The sequence below is a fragment of the Salvelinus alpinus genome, chromosome 3 (assembly GCF_045679555.1).
Source record: "Salvelinus alpinus chromosome 3, SLU_Salpinus.1, whole genome shotgun sequence".
Classification (NCBI taxonomy): Eukaryota; Metazoa; Chordata; class Actinopteri; order Salmoniformes; family Salmonidae; genus Salvelinus; species Salvelinus alpinus.
In genome coordinates, this window is record NC_092088.1 from 27,422,178 (window position 1) to 27,440,719 (window position 18,542).

The 18,542-nt window shown below is 41.4% G+C and overlaps 1 protein-coding gene across 1 annotated transcript in view; it reads left to right on the forward strand.

Annotated features, from left to right (window-relative positions):
• kcnh4b (potassium voltage-gated channel, subfamily H (eag-related), member 4b) overlaps positions 1-18,542 on the forward strand; it is a 59,488-nt gene that overhangs the window by 15,280 nt on the left and 25,666 nt on the right. Inside the window, exons 2-6 of the mRNA XM_071392365.1 lie at positions 3,339-3,572; positions 6,404-6,529; positions 6,835-6,965; positions 17,028-17,271; positions 18,360-18,517. Of these exons, the coding sequence (XP_071248466.1) occupies positions 3,339-3,572; positions 6,404-6,529; positions 6,835-6,965; positions 17,028-17,271; positions 18,360-18,517 (893 nt within the window). The remainder of the gene's footprint in view (positions 1-3,338; positions 3,573-6,403; positions 6,530-6,834; positions 6,966-17,027; positions 17,272-18,359; positions 18,518-18,542) is intronic.

Genomic DNA, 18,542 nt, shown 5'->3' on the forward strand with positions numbered 1-18,542 from the left:
TCATGCTTGAAAACCCACAAATGTTGCTGAGTTAAAGTTCTGCGTGGAAGACTGGGCCAAAATTCCTCCACAGTGATGTGAGAGACTGATCAACAACTACAGGAAGCACCTGGTTGCAGTCATTGCAGGTATTGGAGTGGCCATCACAAAGCCCTGACCTCAATCCCATAGAAAATTTGTGGACAGAACTGAAAAAGCGTGTGCGAGCAAGGAGGCCAACAAACCTGACTCCGTTACATCAGCTCTGTCAGGAGGAATGGGCCAAAATTCATCCAACTTATTGTGGGAAGCTTGTGGAAGGCTACCCGAAACGTTTGACCCAAGTTAAACAATTTAAAGGCAATGCTACCAAATACTAATTGAGTGTATGTAAACTTCTGACCCACTGGAAATGTGATGAAAGAAATAAAAGTTGGAATAAATCACTCTCTCTACTATTATTCTGACATTTCACATTCTTAAAATAAGGTGGTGATCCTAACTGACCTAAGACAGGGAATTTTTACTAGGATGAAATGTCAGGAATTGTGAAAAACTGAGTTTAAATGTATTCGGCTAAGGTGCATGTAAACTTCCGACTTCAACTGTATGCTGTACTCCACTATGTTTTGGGTGCTTTGTCAGTGTGCTTCTATCAGACTTCAAAATGGCCCCTCTCTGTTGTGAGGCAACTACTGCCTCTTTTCCTAGCGTTGGCAGTGATGTTAGAGATAACCACACTGTAGCCTACAGTATATTAGTTCTCAAGAAGCTTAGTAGTGAAGTAAATTTATATTTTCAGACATGAGACAGTGGCATACACTGTCAGGCTTAACACAGCTTGTGAGACAAAGCCTTTATTGACAACAATTGCCTTTCTGTTGCAAACTCTGACAATATTTTTCCGGGCATCCTAATTCCTCAGTCAAACCACTGAAGAAAACCCCTCAAAATGATCTCAAACTTGTTTTTAATACACAATTAAATTAAACACATACTACACCTTGCTGATAATGAGACTCGGGTATGTTGTGGTGGACTGTCAATAAAATTGCTTCACAGGAATTTTTGTAGTGTGGCTAGCCACTGGATGGCTCTGCATGCACTGTCAGCATGCAGTCAAAGCTACACACTACTTTTGGAGCTAACAAGTGCTCTCAAATCTGATGTCGACAGCAGATTAGTTATATTCATAACATAACTTAACTAGCTAACATACATTTGGAGAAAACAAGTTATATTAACTAGCTAGCTAGCAAACAATACAACAAAAATGATTCTGAAAATACTCCAACAGGCTCAATTCAATCTATCACAGCTAAAGGACAACCACAATGCAGGTTCACTCAATCTTTATTCTGTGCTGTGATTTTAAGGATAGGTGTGTTCAGGTCAATATCTGTGTCAATACCCAATGACAACATCCACAAGAGGAACTTGTGGTGTGTGTGATTTTAACAACATTAACATTCGGAGTGAAGCAGCGGTGTGGTTTTCTTGTATTTACAGTTGATTAAATTGGGGCAGTTGCATCAATGAAGAAAGTTGCAAATCCGACACTAAAGATGGCAGCGCAAGTGAGCATGGTTAGTCAGTATCAGAGAATGAAAAATGCATTACAGTACAGAATATCTCAACATTTTGGTGCCAAGATATTCTTACACTGTGATTTATGGGGTACCCATGACCCACTTGGGAGACAATATAGAGATACTGCTGACTAGAGTTAGTGCATGTATTCTTAGACCATATTGCATAAGCTGAAGATGTAAAGGGTTGAGTTTAGCAAAAACAAACTAGCAAAACAAACTGTAGTCTATAGGCCTACTCTATTACATGTATATAGTGTTTGACGGTTAGGACTACAAGGTAGCATGTAAAGAGTACATGGAGGCCTATAGTATTTGTTACGTTGTCAGTGTTTCTCTCTAGACCTCAGGAGTTATTGGCATTGCTTCAGTAGACGCTCATTGTTTGACACTCTTTGAACTTGTTTGGTGAGGTGCCGTTTTCTTACATTTTATAGCTACAAAACGATAAAACATTGACAGTCAGCGTGTCCTCATAACGAACCACTTTAATCCACCAATTCAGACTCTTTCACAAAGGGCCATAAATAGCCAATCAAGTGTCAGGTTCTCAAGACTTGCCAGGAAACGTGCGCCACGAAACTTCCATTGACTGCCGGTGTCGAGGCGGTGGATCCGGTGGCTGCTGCCTGCTTCTCTTTATGTAATTCCTCTGTGGCGGGTTTGTTGCCGCTCGCTGCACGCCCGTGAAGGCTGTCACCACTTTGAAAAATCCCCAGTGGACGGCTTCCTGACTGTCGAGGACGGGCAATTAAAGCGCTAGTTTGTCTAAAGCTTGTCGTCAGCTGCTTAGCTCTCCTTCGTCGTGCTCTTGCACTCCTCCTCCGAGTGTAGCCTACTCCCTCTGGAATTTTGAATCGCTGGTGGTGTGTGTCAAGCTTGCCTTGATTCAGTCTTTTGACTTGAATGTTTTTACATTGGAAACATTGTAGCCTTCCTCCTCAAGGAACCTAGGTCACATGCCTAATGGACATGTAGACCTAAAGTGTAAATCCAAATCCCTGCCCTTACTTCAACACCGAGATGTTTAAATGATGTAAATGCCAGTTATGCCAGACACAGTCAGGTGTACTTGACTGATGCTTTTTGGCACCACAAACTGCTTACGGTGCACAGTTATTTTATTCTGTTGGAATACGGGGGGGGGGGGAGCATGTCTGTTGCCACTGGGCATATGTGAACATATTGTTATTTGATCCCTACATGTACAGGAATGGGTTGATCCCCTGGGCAGAGGTATTGGTGTTTGGTCATCTGTGGTGGTAGAGCCTGCAGGCATAGCTAAATTAATAGAGGTTGTGATCCCAATAAATTTCAACTTTCTCCCAAAATGTGCACTTGCTCACTTCCCTTAATGGATTTTAAGGTAAACGACTGGTCCCTCTTGCCCATGCATACAACAATCCAATGCTTTTGCAGTGAACACGTGCAGACTTGGAGTGAAAGGGGAGATTATTGGAATTTAGCCATACTGTTTGAATACAGCACCAATGCTCTGCGAGACTACTATTGTACTGTTTAGGCTGACACTGTCCATGGTGCTGATGAGATGGAGAGAAAAAAAGGGAAAAAGAAAGGGGGTAGATGGAGAGCGAGGTGTGGATAGAATGAAAGGGTAGGTGCTTGGTGGTCTGCCAGGAATTGCTACCTATTAGCCAGGCATAGGCCTACCTATTACTGTAAGTCTATATAGCCCATGCAAGAACCAAACAGTTCTTTCCAAACACTCCTGATTAACAAACATTATTGTTCTCTTCCTCGACCCCACAGACAGCAACTTCCTGCTGGGCAACGCGCAGGGCCACCGCGGCTACCCAATCGTCTACTGCTCGGACGGCTTCTGCGAGCTGACGGGCTTCGCGCGCACCGAGGTGATGCAGAAGAAGTGCAGCTGCCGCTTCCTGTACGGCAACGACACCAGCGAGCACGTGGCCCAGCAGATGGAGAAGGCCCTGGAGGGACGAGAGGAGTTCCAGACTGAGGTCCACTTCTACAAGAAGAACGGTGAGAGTGAGACCGTAGAAATAGAATTCTATTCTATTTAATGGGGATGTCTGTTCTAGATATTCTATTGCGATGATTGAGTGTATCCACGAGCATAGACGCAGACCTGGGTTCAGCTACTATTTGAAATCTTTCAAATACTTGGAGCGTTTGCTTGGAGCGTTTGCCTGGAGTGCCATATGGGTGGGGTTTGCAGTTTGGGACTACTCTATTAGTCCATTAAAACAGGCACACTCATTCAAGCATCGATAAAGTATTTGAAATCAGCACCATACTACATACTACAAAATGCACCATGCTATTGACAGAGTTCAACCTGAGCAGTTTACCTGAGTGAAGAGATTGGACAAGGTCAGGTCTGAATTTGGAGAGCTCAAGCTGTGACAGAGGTGAGCCTGTAACCCATGAGCGATGGAAGGAGCTAATAGCAAGCAGAGACGGAAATATGGACGAGAATCTATGCAGTCAGTTTAATAGGGTTGCAGTGTTTTTCTCAAGGAATTAGTGTGCGTGTGAGTGCGTGTGTGTGTGTGTGTGTGTGTGTGTCCATGTGTGAACATACACTAGCCTGTGAATGACTGAATTTTAAGTAGGATTCTAAACTAATTTCTTAGAAAATTGCCAGTGTTGTCCTGTGGCCCCACAATAAGATGTAACGCGTGCACACAGAACACAGCACTAAGAGCTTCTCCCACCTCAGAAACAGACTTACTATAAGCTATGTTCCCTCAACAGAGACCAAAACCGTACACAGGAAATTGTGTGAACCACTGTGTTGCTAATTACTGAATGGAAAGTGTGTTGATAGTCTGGGTGTCTACAGATCTAATAAAGCAAGAGACCCTGAATTGCTACTAAATTGCTACTTTGGCTAAACTCAGCCTTAACCTTTCTAGGACACACGTTCAGCTAGCGGAACCCCCCCACAACATTCCGCTGAAAAGGCAGTGCGGAAAATTCTAAAATATTTTAGAAATATGTAGCTTTCACACATTAACAAGTCCAATACAGCAAATGAAAGATAAACATCTTGATAATCTACCCATCGTGTCCGATTTAAAAAATGCTTTACAGCGAAAACACAACATATGATTATGTTAGATCACCACCAAGTTCAAAAAACACACAGCCATTTTCCCAGCCAAAGATAGGAGTCACAAAAACAGAAAGAGATAAAATGAATCACTAACCTTTGATGATCTTCATCAGATGACACTCATAGGACATCATGTTACACAATACATGTATTTTTTGTTCGATAATGTGCATATTTATATCCAAAAATCTTAGTTTACATTGGCGCCATGTTCAGAAATGCCTCCAAAATATCCGGAGAAATTGCAGAGGGCCACGTCAAATAACAGAAATACTCATCATACACTTTGATGAAAGATACATGTTTTACATATAATTAAAGATACACTTGTTCTTAATGCAACCGCTGTGTCAGATTTCAAAAAAACTTTACGGAAAAAGCACAACATGCAATAATCTGAGACGGCGCTCAAATATAAATAACAATTCTCCGCCATGTTGGAGTCAACAGAAATACGAAATTACATCATAAATATTCCCTTACCTTTGATTATCTTCATCAGAATGCATTCCCAGGAATCCTACTTCGACAATAAATTGTTGTTTTGTTCGATAATGTCAATTATTTATGTCCAAATAGCTACTTTTGATAGCGCATTCAGTACACATATCCAAACGCTCGTGCAACTCACGCATAACGTCAGACGAAAACTTCAAAAATATATCACAGGTCGGATAAACTTGTCAAACTAAGTAGATAATCATGTTGTTGTATCAACATGTTGTATCATGTTGTTGTATTTTCTGATGTATCAAATACTTATGTCATGCAATAAAATGCAAATTAATTACTTAAAAATCATACAATGTGATTTTCTGGATTTTTGTTGTAGATTCCGTCTCTCACAGTTGAAGTGTACCTATGATAAAAATTACAGACCTCTACATGCTTTGTAAGTAGGAAAACTTGCAAAATCGGCAGTGTATCAAATACTTGTTCTCCCCACTGTATATCCAATAACGTTCCAACCGGAGCGTTCCTTCATGTCTGTAAAAGTTATGGAACGCAAGGCGATATCATGAGGAATGCGCGTGACCAGGAACTGGCAATCTCCCAGACCACTGACTGAAACACCTCCCATCCGGCCCCACATCACAGTATACACTTCATTCAACGTTCTACCGACTGTTGACATCTAGTGGAAGGTCTAGGAAGTCCAAACAAATCCATATCTTCCTGTGATTTGAATAGGCGATGAGTAGAAAAAACACCAGCCTCAGAATTTCCACTTCCTGTTTGGAAGTTTGCCTGCCATATGAGTTCTGTTATACTCACAGACATAATTCAAACAGTTTTAGAAACTCCAGAGTGTTTTCTATCCAATATTAATAATAATATGCATATATTAGCATCTGGGACAGAGTAGGAGGCAGTTCACTATGGGCACGCAATTCAAGTGAAAATGCTGCCCCCTATCCCTAAAAAGTTAACCTTAGACATCTATTGCATGGTTTCAACTCTATCTAAGGAGACCAAGAGAGCTTAGCTAGCTAATGTGAGCAATCGGTTGCAAGAGTTGTTTTCTTAAGGGCAATGCTCTGAACCTTTATCTGCTTCATCACTGTTATTAATGAAATGCCAGCAGTACCCTTTTTAATCTTAGCAACGTCATTTTTTCGCGGTATCATTTTTCATTCATTTATTTATTCATTACATGTAATGATGCAAGGAAGCTCATGGATCATGTCCTACATTTTTTTTCTCAATGAATCTTTGTTTGTTTTGCTTTGTTCAGGGACCTCTTTCTGGTGCCTGCTGGACATTGTGCCCATAAAGAACGAGAAGGGGGAGATGGTCCTATTCCTCTTCTCATTCAAGGATATCACTGACATACACGGCAAAGTGCATCACAAGAAAGAAGGTAGGCCAAGCTTCAAAATTGCTCTCACCAAAAACTGTTTTCCTTTTGGTTTGGATGTGATTTATGATTTACCATCTTTTCCCCCTCCGCTTTCATCTCCGCAATGTTCTCCTGTTTGTCATTATTATTTATTTATTATGCCAGTCATTATGCCAGCCATTTTGTTAAATTCAAAGATATTGTTTGAGTAGTTAAATCATATAGACACCAAGCTGTAAACTTGTATTGTCTTGTGACATGACACAAGCATGTTAAAAAACAGATGGAAGTCGTAATGGAGATGACTGTGTGATTGAACATTTCAGAGGATAAGAGGCGGAGCAGGAAGAGTGGCAGCTCTCACTTCAGCGAAGCCAGGAAGCGGGGGCGGACCATGATCTACCATCTGTCCAGCCAGTTCTCCAGAGGCGGCAAGAGAGAGGTCAACTTGGGCAGTGTGAGTACTGGGACCGCCTCTATTCATTCTTCTATTGGTAAATTTGGTTGATTAGCCGATTCCTGATTGGTTAATTGATTTACTTAATTGCTTAATTAATTACTTAATTGGTGTGTTATGCTTTCATGAAAATAATCTTCATAAGTTTGTGGATGGCTAATATGGCTTCTTTCTTTCAATTTCATCTGTGATGTAAACTGTTTGGATAATTATTGAGCAAGGAACAACAATCATTCAAACTTTAACCAAATTCATAATGGTCATTTCTAAGTTCATATACTCAAACTTATCCCAAAGATAAATGGGTATTTCAAATACCCAATAAAACTAACATGTGTGAAGTTCAAAGCCTCTTAATAACTGTTAGGGCTTGTCAATAAATTACAAACAAAAGACAGGTTCTACATCATCCATTTCCACTGGTGTGGTCTAACATCCATTTCCACTGGTGTGGTCTAACATCCATTTCCACTGGTGTGGTCTAACATCCATTTCCACTGGTGTGGTCTAACATCCATTTCACTGGTGTGGTCTAACATCCATTTCCACTGGTGTGGTCTAACATCCATTTCACTGGTGTGGTCTAACATCCATTTCCACTGGTGTGGTCTAACATCCATTTCCACTGGTGTGGTCTAACATCCATTTCCACTGGTGTGGTCTAACATCCATTTCCACTGGTGTGGTCTAACATCCATTTCCACTGGTGTGGTCTAACATCCATTTCCACTGGTGTGGTCTAACATCCATTTCCACTGGTGTGGTCTAACATCCATTTCCACTGGTGTGGTCTAACATCCATTTCCACTGGTGTGGTCTAACATCCATTTCCACTGGTGTGGTCTAACATCCATTTCCACTGGTGTGGTCTAACATTAATTTCCACTGGTGTGGTCTAACATCCATTTCGACTGGTGTGGTCTAACATCCATTTCCACAGGTGTGGTCTAACATCCATTTCCACTGGTGTGGTCTAACATCCATTTCCACTGGTGTGGTCTAACATCCATTTCCACAGGTGTGGTCTAACATCCATTTCCACTGGTGTGGTCTAACATCCATTTCCACTGGTGTGGTCTAACATCCATTTCGACTGGTGTGGTCTAACATTAATTTCCACTGGTGTGGTCTAACATGAAACTCCATTTCTCCCTCCTCTGCAGGTTGAAACTGGAGTCACAGCATTAAAATGGCAAAATCTTAGCCTCCTAGCCATGGTTGCCGGGAGACTCAAGGCAGTTTCTAAGGAATAGAGTCACTGGCATTGTGGATTAGGAGTCAGAGTGAAAACTGATTACATCATCCCCCTCGGTGTTGCTGGGTTTCAACTAGACAGCCAAAAAGTCAGATTCTACAGCCACAAAGTCAAAATTGGCTATACCAATTAGCTGGTTGGTCTTAATTTAAGGTTAGGCATTAGGTTAGTAGTGTGGTAAAGGTTAGGGTTAGGTTTTCAAATCAGATTATATGAAGATACATTTTAGAAATGGGCGGGGTTTAGCCATAATTCTAACTTTGTGGCTTTATTAACTAGTGACAACCGTGTTACTGTGGCTGTCTTGAACATGGCAATGCTGCACTAGCAGCAGCTGAATTATATAGGTCATTATATATGTCCCGGCTGGTTTTCTTACTCCCCTGGGTGTTGGGATGTCTATAGGGCCTCCAGAGAGATTTTCATACTGAAAAGCAGGGGCTGAGGGGTGTGTTCCAGGCCAGCCCACCTTGTACCTTATTGGGCATCGGTGTGCTACGACTCCCCCTCGTCTGCCAGAGGCCTGGTGCCACGCTTCCGATCCCACCTACTCGCAGATGGCACTGTTTACGCCGCCATACACGCTCACTCACACCTGCTCTGGAATGAATCACACTCGGACACACAGACGCATAGCTCACGTAACTGCACACGGACATACACACTGGCACACACAGCAATTCCCATGTACACTCCGCTTCCCACAAAATTCTACACACGCATGCACAAACCAGGTCATTTTCAAAGTCAGACTCATCTCTTGGGTGGCTGCTGAAAAATCACGAATTAGAGGATTAGTAGCAAACCTACAACTCTGTTATTTTTTATCACCGGTTAAGTTGACTGAGAACACATTCTCATTTACAACAACCACCTGGGGAATACTTACAGGGGAGTGGAGATGAATGAGCCAATTGGAAGCAGGGGATGATTAGGTGGCCATGATGGTATGAGGGCCAGATTGGGAATGTAGCCAGGACACCAGGGTTATCATCTCTACTCTTACGATAGGTGCCATGGGTGCCTTTATAGTGACCACGTTTACCGTCCCATCCGAAAGACAGCACCCAAACACAGGGTGTCCTTGGACCAAAGGAAAGGGTGCCTTCAACACCACTTCCAGCAGCATCTGGTCTCCCATCCAGGGACTGATCAGGATCAACCCTGCTTAGCGTCAGAGGCAAGCCAGCAGTGGCATACAGGGTGGTATGCTGCTGGCATGTCAATATATGGCATTAAAGCTGGAATCCATACTTGGGGAAACTGCCACGTCAGTTTGCAATATTACAAAAACAAAGAAGTTACTTCAAACAACGAATACTGTTTTTGTCCCTCTGACACCATTGGATAACACTGCACATCATTGCATGCGTGATAAAACAGCAGAGCATGCTGCAAAAAATGTTTTTTCACGATGCTGGATGCTCCTCTCCTCAATTTCAACAAAAACAATAACAAATGCGCTGGGGCGGACAGTGGCGCTGTTTCAACTTATGCGGATTTCGGCTTTAAGATTATGTTTACCTGCTATAGATAAAATATTGTAAAAGATAGATTGTCCCTTACCCACTGCAGGTTGATACATCTAAATGATATTATTATAACATAATTATAACATAATATCATTAACATATTATTACATATTATTATGAACATCTATTATTACAGTATATTTGGGGAACATGCCAGTATATTGTAACGTATATTGCAGTACCATAGGGATATGGTAATTGTAGCTGTTTCTCTTGGCATTTTCATCTACCTAGAGACCCAGAACGAGGATCATGTTTCCTCTCCAAGTGTGAGTGTGTGACAGAGGGGGAAGCCAACTATACATCCAACACAGAGGGAGGTGGAGAGATGACACTCACTCTGTCATGTGTGTGCTCGCGTGTGTGCACGTGCGTGTGCACATGTGTGGAGAGAGTGTGTGGGTATTTAAAAAAAGGCTTGTGGTGTGTGTGTGTGTGTATGGTCATGTATGCGCACAAGTATGAGGTATTACTCTTCTCTCTATATTACACACACATGGGATTTCTATAATTGTTGCTGCCTAAGTTACAGGACTTACTCATTTACATTCTTGGAACGCTCATGGGATCACAGAGAATCAGCCTCTCTCTCTCGCTCTCTCACTCTCTCTCTCTCTCTCTCTCTCCACAGTTAACAGTGCATTCGGGAAAGTATCCAGACCCATTCCCTATTTCCACATTTTCTTACGTTACAGCCTTATTCTAAATTGGATTAAATCCATTTTTCCCTCATCAATCTACACACAATACCCCAATAGAAAAAAGAAATACATTATTTACATACGTATTCAGACCCTTTGCTATGAGACTCGAAATTGAGCTCGGTTGCATCCTGTTTCCAATGATTATCCTTGAGATGTTTCTGCAACTTGATTGGAGTCCACCTGTGGTAAATTCAATTGGCCATGACGTCAAAGGAATTGTCCCGTAGAGCTCCGAGACAGGATTGTGTCGAGGCACAGATCTGGGGAAGGGTACCCCAAAATATCTGCAGCATTGAAGATCCTCAAGAACACAGTGGCCTCCATAAATCTTAAATGGATGAAGTTTGAAACCACCAAGACTCTTCCTAGAGCTTGCAGCCCGACCAAACTGAGCAATCGGGGGTGAAGGACCTTGGTGAGGGAGGTGACCAAGAACCCAATGGTCACTCTGACAGAGCTCAAGAGTTCCTCTGTGGAGATGGGAGAAACTTCCAGAAGGGCAACCATCTCTGCAGCACTCCACCAATCAGGCCTTGATGGTAGAGTAGCCAGACGGAAGCCACTCCTCAGTAAAAGGCACATGACAGCCCTCTTAGAGTTTGCCAAAAGGCACCTAAAGGACTCTCAGACTTTGAGAAACAAGATTATCTGGTCTGATGAAGAAGACTGGCAAAGGGAAAGGGGAAACCTAGTCAGTTGTACAACTGAATGCATTCAACTCTGAATGCCAAGTGTCACGTCTGGAGGAAACTTGGCACCATCCCTACGGTGAAACATCATGCTGTTGGGATGTTTTTCAGTGGCAGGGACTGGGAGACTAGTCAGGATTGAGGGAAAGATGAACGGAGCAAAGTACGGAGACATCCTTGATGAAAACCTGCTCCAGAGCGCTCAGGACCTCAGACTGGGGCGAAGGTTCACCTTCCAACATGACAATGACCTTAAGCACACAGACAAGACAACGCAGGTGTGGCTTCGGTACAAGTGGCCCAGCCAAAGCCCGGACTTGAACCCGATTGAACATCTCTGGAAAGACCTGAATTAGCTGTGCAGCAACGCTCCCCATCCAACTTGACAGAGCTTGAGAGGATCTGCAGAGAAGAATGGGAGAAACTCCCCAAATACAGGTGTGCTAAGCTTGTAGCATCATACCTAACAAGACTGTAATCGCTGCCAAAGATGCTTCAACAAAGTACTGAGTAAAGGGTCTGAATACTTATGTGAATGTGATATTTCCGTTTTTTATGTTTAATTAATTAGCAAAACGTTCTAAAAGCCTATTTGAGCTTCATCATTATGGGGTATTGTGTGTAGATAGACGAGGAAATACTATTTAATCAATTTTAGAATATGGCTGTAACTTAACAAAATGTGGAAAAAGTCAAGGGGCCTGAAAACCTTCCAAAGGCAGTTTGGGGTCAATTAGAAATGTCTTGGTTTTTGAAAGAAAAGCACATTTTTTGTCCATTAAAATAACATCAAATTGATCAGAAATACAGTGTAGATATTGTTAATGTTGTAAATGACTATTGTAGCTGGAAACAGCTGATTCTTAATGGAATATCTACATAGGCCAGCAGCCTGGAGTCGCCTCTTCACTGTTGACGTTGAGACTGGTGTTTTGCGGGTACTATTTAATGAAGCTGCCAGTTGAGGACTTGTGAGGCTTGTTTTTCTCAAACTAGACACTCTAATGTCCTTGTCCTCTTGCACAGTTGTGCACCGGGGCCTCCCACTCCTCCTTCTATTCTGGTTAGAGTCAGTTTGCGTTGTTCTGTGAAGGGAGTAGTACACAGCGTTATACAAGATCTTCAGTTTTTTGGCAATTTCTCGCATGGAATAGCCTTAATTTCTCAGAACAAGAATAGACTGATGAGTTACAGAAGAAGGTTATTTGTTTCTGGCCATTTTGAGCCTGTAATCTAACCCACAAATGCTGATGCTCCAGATACTCAACTAGTCTAAAGAAGGCCAGTTTTATTGCTTCTTTAATTAGAACAACACTTTTCAGCTGTGCTAACATAATTGCAAAAGGGTTTACTAATGATCAATTAGCCTTTTAAAATGATAAAGTTGGATTAGCTAACACAACGTGCCATTGGAACACAGGAGTGATGGTTGCTGATAATGGGCCTCAGTACGCCTATGTAGATATTCCATAAAAAATCCACCGTTTCCAGCTACAATAGTCATTTATAACGTTAACAAAGGCTACTCTGTATTTCTGATCAATTTTATGTTATTTTAATGGACAAAAAAATGTGCTTTTCTTTGAAAAACATGGACATTTTTAAGTGACCCCAAACTTTTGAACGGTAGTGTATATCATTACCCCCCCCCCGTTTCATTTCTTCCCTTTTAGCAGCTGGTCGTGCTGTGAATAGCTCACTATTTGTAGCATCAGTCCAGAAAGGCAGGAAGGAAGGAAGGAACACCTGTGTGTGAGAGAAGATAGAACAGGCTGTCAAAGGATTGACGCTGTAACTTCAGAGAATGTGTGGGATAACTGCAAAGCATCTCAGTGCCCTAAAATGCATAATGATTACCCCCAATTCCTATATTTAGGCTGTTTGTTCAGAGGAGAACTATCTATCTCAATTCGTCTTTCTGTGGGTTTTAAGGAGGCAAGGAATCGATTGTGTCACAGGGTTGGCTAACCCTCCTCCTGGAGAGTTACTGGGTGTTCAGGGTTTTGTTCCAGAACTACTCTATAAAACACCTGATTCAGCTAAGTATTTCTCATTTCTGTCCTCTCCTTGCCTCTTCCACTCTCTTTTTCTATCTCCCTATGGGGTTGGGAGTGTGTAATTCTAGTCCCCCCTGGTTTATATAATCTACTGTAACCCAGTTTCCAATGAGTCCACCAGTCTTGACCTGCTGTTTTTGTGGATTGTTCAAGAGGGAGATTATGAAGCAAATTTGTGGAGTTTGTCGTTCCGTCTACTGTGGTCAAATCTAACAGTAACCATGCAATTTCAGCTGGTTGGATCTTTACTCTGTGCTGTATTCTGCTTGAGAGAAAGTCTGTCTTTCTGTGTCACGGGCGAGATATGAGAAACCAACGTCTTAACCGTTGACAGCTGATACTGATTTTGAAGTCACAGTCAGGGCTAGCTCATCAAGAGACTTTGATCTGTCTGTGTCATGGTTTGTTTTTCTCAGCTCAAAGCATGCTGGGGGATATACGCGTTAGGGTTGCCTGGGTGAAGCTTGATGAAGTACGAAGATCAGCTGTTGCTGCAGGAAGATTTAGCAACACTTGGTGCCCGCAGCGGGCTTTTTCGCCTCTCATCAACACTAGGACGTGCTCTGTTGGCTGTCGGACGGAAGGATGGATTGACCCGATCCCGGTGATGTAATGTGAGCCAAATTAAAAAAGAAGTCCCAGCGTTCGCTGACGTCCCCGACTCATTCGCTCAAAAAAAACATTAAATCGGCCCGAGCAGCTTGGCTTTTCCTTAGGATTTGCCTCAGTGCCATTCAACTTCTTAATTGAAGTGGGGGAAACATCCCAGCAGTCCAAACAAGTGGTAAATAACACATTGTCATTGTAACTGTGAAGTGTCCCTCTTTTCTTCTTCCCTTTATATTGCACATTTTCACAATCGAGAGGAGCCTGTCATTATGGGTGAAGAGGTGATGGTTTGGGGACAATTCCGATATTTACAACACACGCACGCACCAGGGTTGGGGTCAATTCTGAATTGAGTTACGAAGTGCCCTTTAATCTCAATTGAATTCTTGAATTTGAATTAACCACACCTCACAGAAAGCAGAATTTTAGTCAACGGTAGAATTTCTATTCAATGAAAATGAAATGGGTAGTGGCTAGCCTAGTGGTTAGAGCGTTGGGCTAGTAACCGAAAGGTTGCAAGTTCAAATCCCCAAGGTACAAATATGTCGTTCTGCCCCTGAACAAGGCAGTGTTCCTAGGCCGTCATTGAAAATAAGAATTTGTTCTTAACTGACTTGCCTAGTTAAATAAAGGTATAATAATTCAAATGGCTATTATGTACTGTATGTAGACACATCCCTATACAAATGTTGACATCATGTATGGTTAACAATACCATGTATAACATATGGTTGAAATATTCGATTTTTTAACTCATTCTCCTAAAATTATATATATATATTATTGTATAATTTTGTAGGTTGTCTATAATAATTCAAATTTCACTTACATGTTAGAAAACATACATTTCCCAGAATGCATTAGATCAAATCAAAGACTCCAGAATGGAAGAGAACAATCTAACATCTCATCACAAAAAAATACTGTTTGACATCTGAGTTATAATCAAGTTCATATTTGAAATGGTATCTGTATATATTTTTTTAATTATGTGACAGATGCTTTTGGTAAAATATTTGTCAAAGGAATTACTTTATTTCACATCTGTTGAATTTCTTTGAATTGCTTTGAATTAAATTATATTCAAATTCTGCTTCCTCTGAGGTGTGTCCAATGCAAATTCTAATTTAAATTCTTGGGTTGAATTTAAATTAAGAAATTCCTAATTGATCCCAATCTTGACACACACACACACACACACACACACACACACACACACACACACACACACACACACACACACACACACACACACACACACACACACACACACACACACACACACACACACACACACACACACACACACACACGATCTTGTATAACTAACCTTGTGGGGGCACACAATTCAGTCCCATTCAAAATCCTATTTTACCTAACCCTAACCCTAACCTTAACCTGAAAACCTAACCCTAAAACTAACCGTAGCTCCTAACCCTAACCTAATTATAACCCTAACACTAGTTCTAACCTTAACCCTAAACCCCCTAGAAATAGCATTTGACCTTGTGGGGACTAGCAAAATGTTTGTTCATTTACTATTCCCCACACACATACAAAATTAGGAATGTTATAATTTCGACACTCTCCTCCTCTCCCTCCTTTTTTGTGCGACCACAATTCCCTTGCTCCCCCAATTATTTCCCTATGTAAGGGCTATCCATCCCGAGGTGCCTCATTAAGAAGATTACACAGCAGTACAACAGTGCTCGCCGCCTCCCGGACACATACCAGGGAAATTACATTTCATACTTAATTACCCAGGCTGACCCACCCCCCAAAACAATACGCACATATTCCAGAAAGTAACAAATAAATGAAATTATACGAAATATCTGAACAAGCAATTTCAGGTTCCTGAGTGTGTGTATGTATGTATGTATGTATGTATGTATGTATGTATGTATGTATGTATGTATGTATGTATGTACTGTATGTACTGTATGTATGTATGTATGTATGTATGTATATATATATATATTATACTGTATATACTGAATATATATATATATATATATATATATATATATATATATATATATATATAGTGTGTGTGTATGTATGTATGTATATATATATATATATATATATATATATATATATATATATATACTGTATATACTGAATATATACATGATATATATATATATATATATATATATATATATATATATATATAGTGTGTGTGTAGACAGTATGGACAGTATATAAATGGAAAAGGTGTGTATAGTAGTTATATAGGATGAAACATGACTAGAACAGTGTATACATATAAAGTGGGTAAAACAGTATGTAAACATTATTATAGTGACCAGTGTATAATGACTTTATGTACATAGGGCAGCAGTCTCTACGGTGCAGGGTATAGTAGGCCAGCTAGTGATGACTGTTTAACAGTCTGATGGCCTGGAGATAGAAGCATTTCTCGGTCCCAGCTTGGATGCACCTGTACTGTCTCCGCCTTCTAGATGATAGTGAGGTGAACCGGCCGTGGGTTGGGTGGCTGGAGTCCTTGATCCATTTAGGCTTTTCTGTTTCCCTTCACCCCGCTTTTCATTTCTGTCCAAGGTAATAGCTTTACTTAATGTCTCCTCAACATTGTTATGGCTATAACGTCCAATAGTCAGATCTTCGCTGTCATTATGCCAACCCAGGATGGACACTCCGATTCGCTATGGAATTATAATATATCTCACCCATGATTAGCTTTCTCAATCAAAAATTCTAACGAGGGGGGAATGAATAAGTGCTATTTCAAATTTTTATGGCGAAGTTCAGTCGATTCGGCACTTCTCTCATTTGTCTTTAATGAGACGAGATGAGAAAAGTTGAGAAATACACTTGGGCGAGAAATAGCTGATGACTTTTGGATGAGGGGATGTTGAAGGAAGAGTTGAAATCATGCATGTCATTCTGATGCTCAGTGTGGCGTAGTTGGTCGTTTCCCCTTCATCGTCGCCTCACTTCCTCCCTCACAGGAAGTCATCTTGATCAGAGGACCTCGTTTTTTGATAGGGCACTGATGGACAAATGTGATACCTTTTGGATTCATGATGTGTAGCAGAAACAATGAGAAACTGAGGAACTTGAGAAACTGGCCCAAGTGGGTGACTGTTTTGGACAAGAGCTTATTCAACACCTCACTTCACACACAATCCCATTCATCCTTTAATCATTCTACCAACACATCTCTCTCTCTCTCTCTCCCTCCACCAGAACATGTTTGAGAAGCCCTCGTCCCTCCCGGAGTATAAGGTAGCGGCGGTGCAGAAGTCCCGCTTCATCCTGCTTCACTACAGCGTATCCAAGGCATTATGGGACTGGATGATCCTCCTGGCCACCTTCTATGTGGCGGTCACCGTGCCCTACAACGTCTGCTTCACGCCTTACGACGAGCTGGACACGGCCGCCCGCGCCACCATCGTCAGCGACATCGCCGTGGAGATGCTCTTCATCCTGGGTGAGGAGATGGGCGGAGTAAGGGAATAGGAGGTAGGAGGTAGGTTGTAGGATATAGGAAGTAAGGAATATGAAATGGGACGTGCCATCATTGTTAACGACATTGTTGAGGAAATGCTCTTCATCCTGGGTGAGGGAGTAAGGGAAAAAGAAAGGAAAGGTATAGGAAATGGGAAGGTTGTAGGAGATAAGGAATAGGACATTGAATGCTTCTCCATCAAAAACCACACTATCATGGAGATGTTCTTATGAAATAAGGTGAAAGGATAGGAGGAGATAGGAGGTAAGTTGTAGGAGATAAGGGATAGGAAATAGGAGCTGAAAGCGGCCACCTGCTCCACCAACATCAACGACATCACCATGGAGATATTCTATAGGCGGTAGGATATCTGGGATCTAGGGAATAGGAGGCAAGAGATTGGAAATAATCACGTCAGGATTTGGCTTAATTATGGTTTGCTGTTCTCTTAGTCTTAACTGTATTAACTGTTATGTCCAGTAATTACATCTGATCCAGTGTTTCTCCTGTAGTAGATACATTTCCAAGATAGATAGTATGTGTCCTGGTCAGACTAAGACCTTGGTTCAAATACATTCTTATTTAAGTATTTGTATTTTAAATACTTATTTTCTCTGTATTTAATTATTTTCTAATTATTTGGCTGAATTACTTCTATTTGAAGTATTTGAAAGTATTCTCAAATGATTTCCTATAAATAATATTTGAAACTATTTTCAACAATTGTTTCCAAGTATATTTCAAATACCATAGGACCAAACAGACCTGGGTTCAAATTCATGGAATATTGAAATATGTGTATTTGGAAATATCCTTGTCTCTGTATATACTTTCCAAGTGTATTTCCAATATTCAACTATTTTTAAGAAACGACAACACCTCTTGGTGAGATATACTGTACGTTGAATTAGGTGCTGTAGTGCAGGGCTGGAGCAAAAGCATGCACAGGGTTTTCCCCAAGGGTTGAGTGACCACTATGCTACCATGACTGAAACATTTCTGTGACCACTAAGCAAACATTTAGCTATTTTGGAACCTTATCACTTATTTCATACCCACTCCGTTCACAGACATCATCCTGAACTTCCGAACATCCTTTGTGAGCACGTCGGGTCAGGTGGTGTACGAGGCACGCTCCATTTGCATCCACTACGCCACCACCTGGTTCTTTGTCGACCTGGTGGCTGCACTGCCCTTTGACCTGCTCTATGCCTTCAACATCACTGTGGTGGGTATATGAGGTCGTATATTCA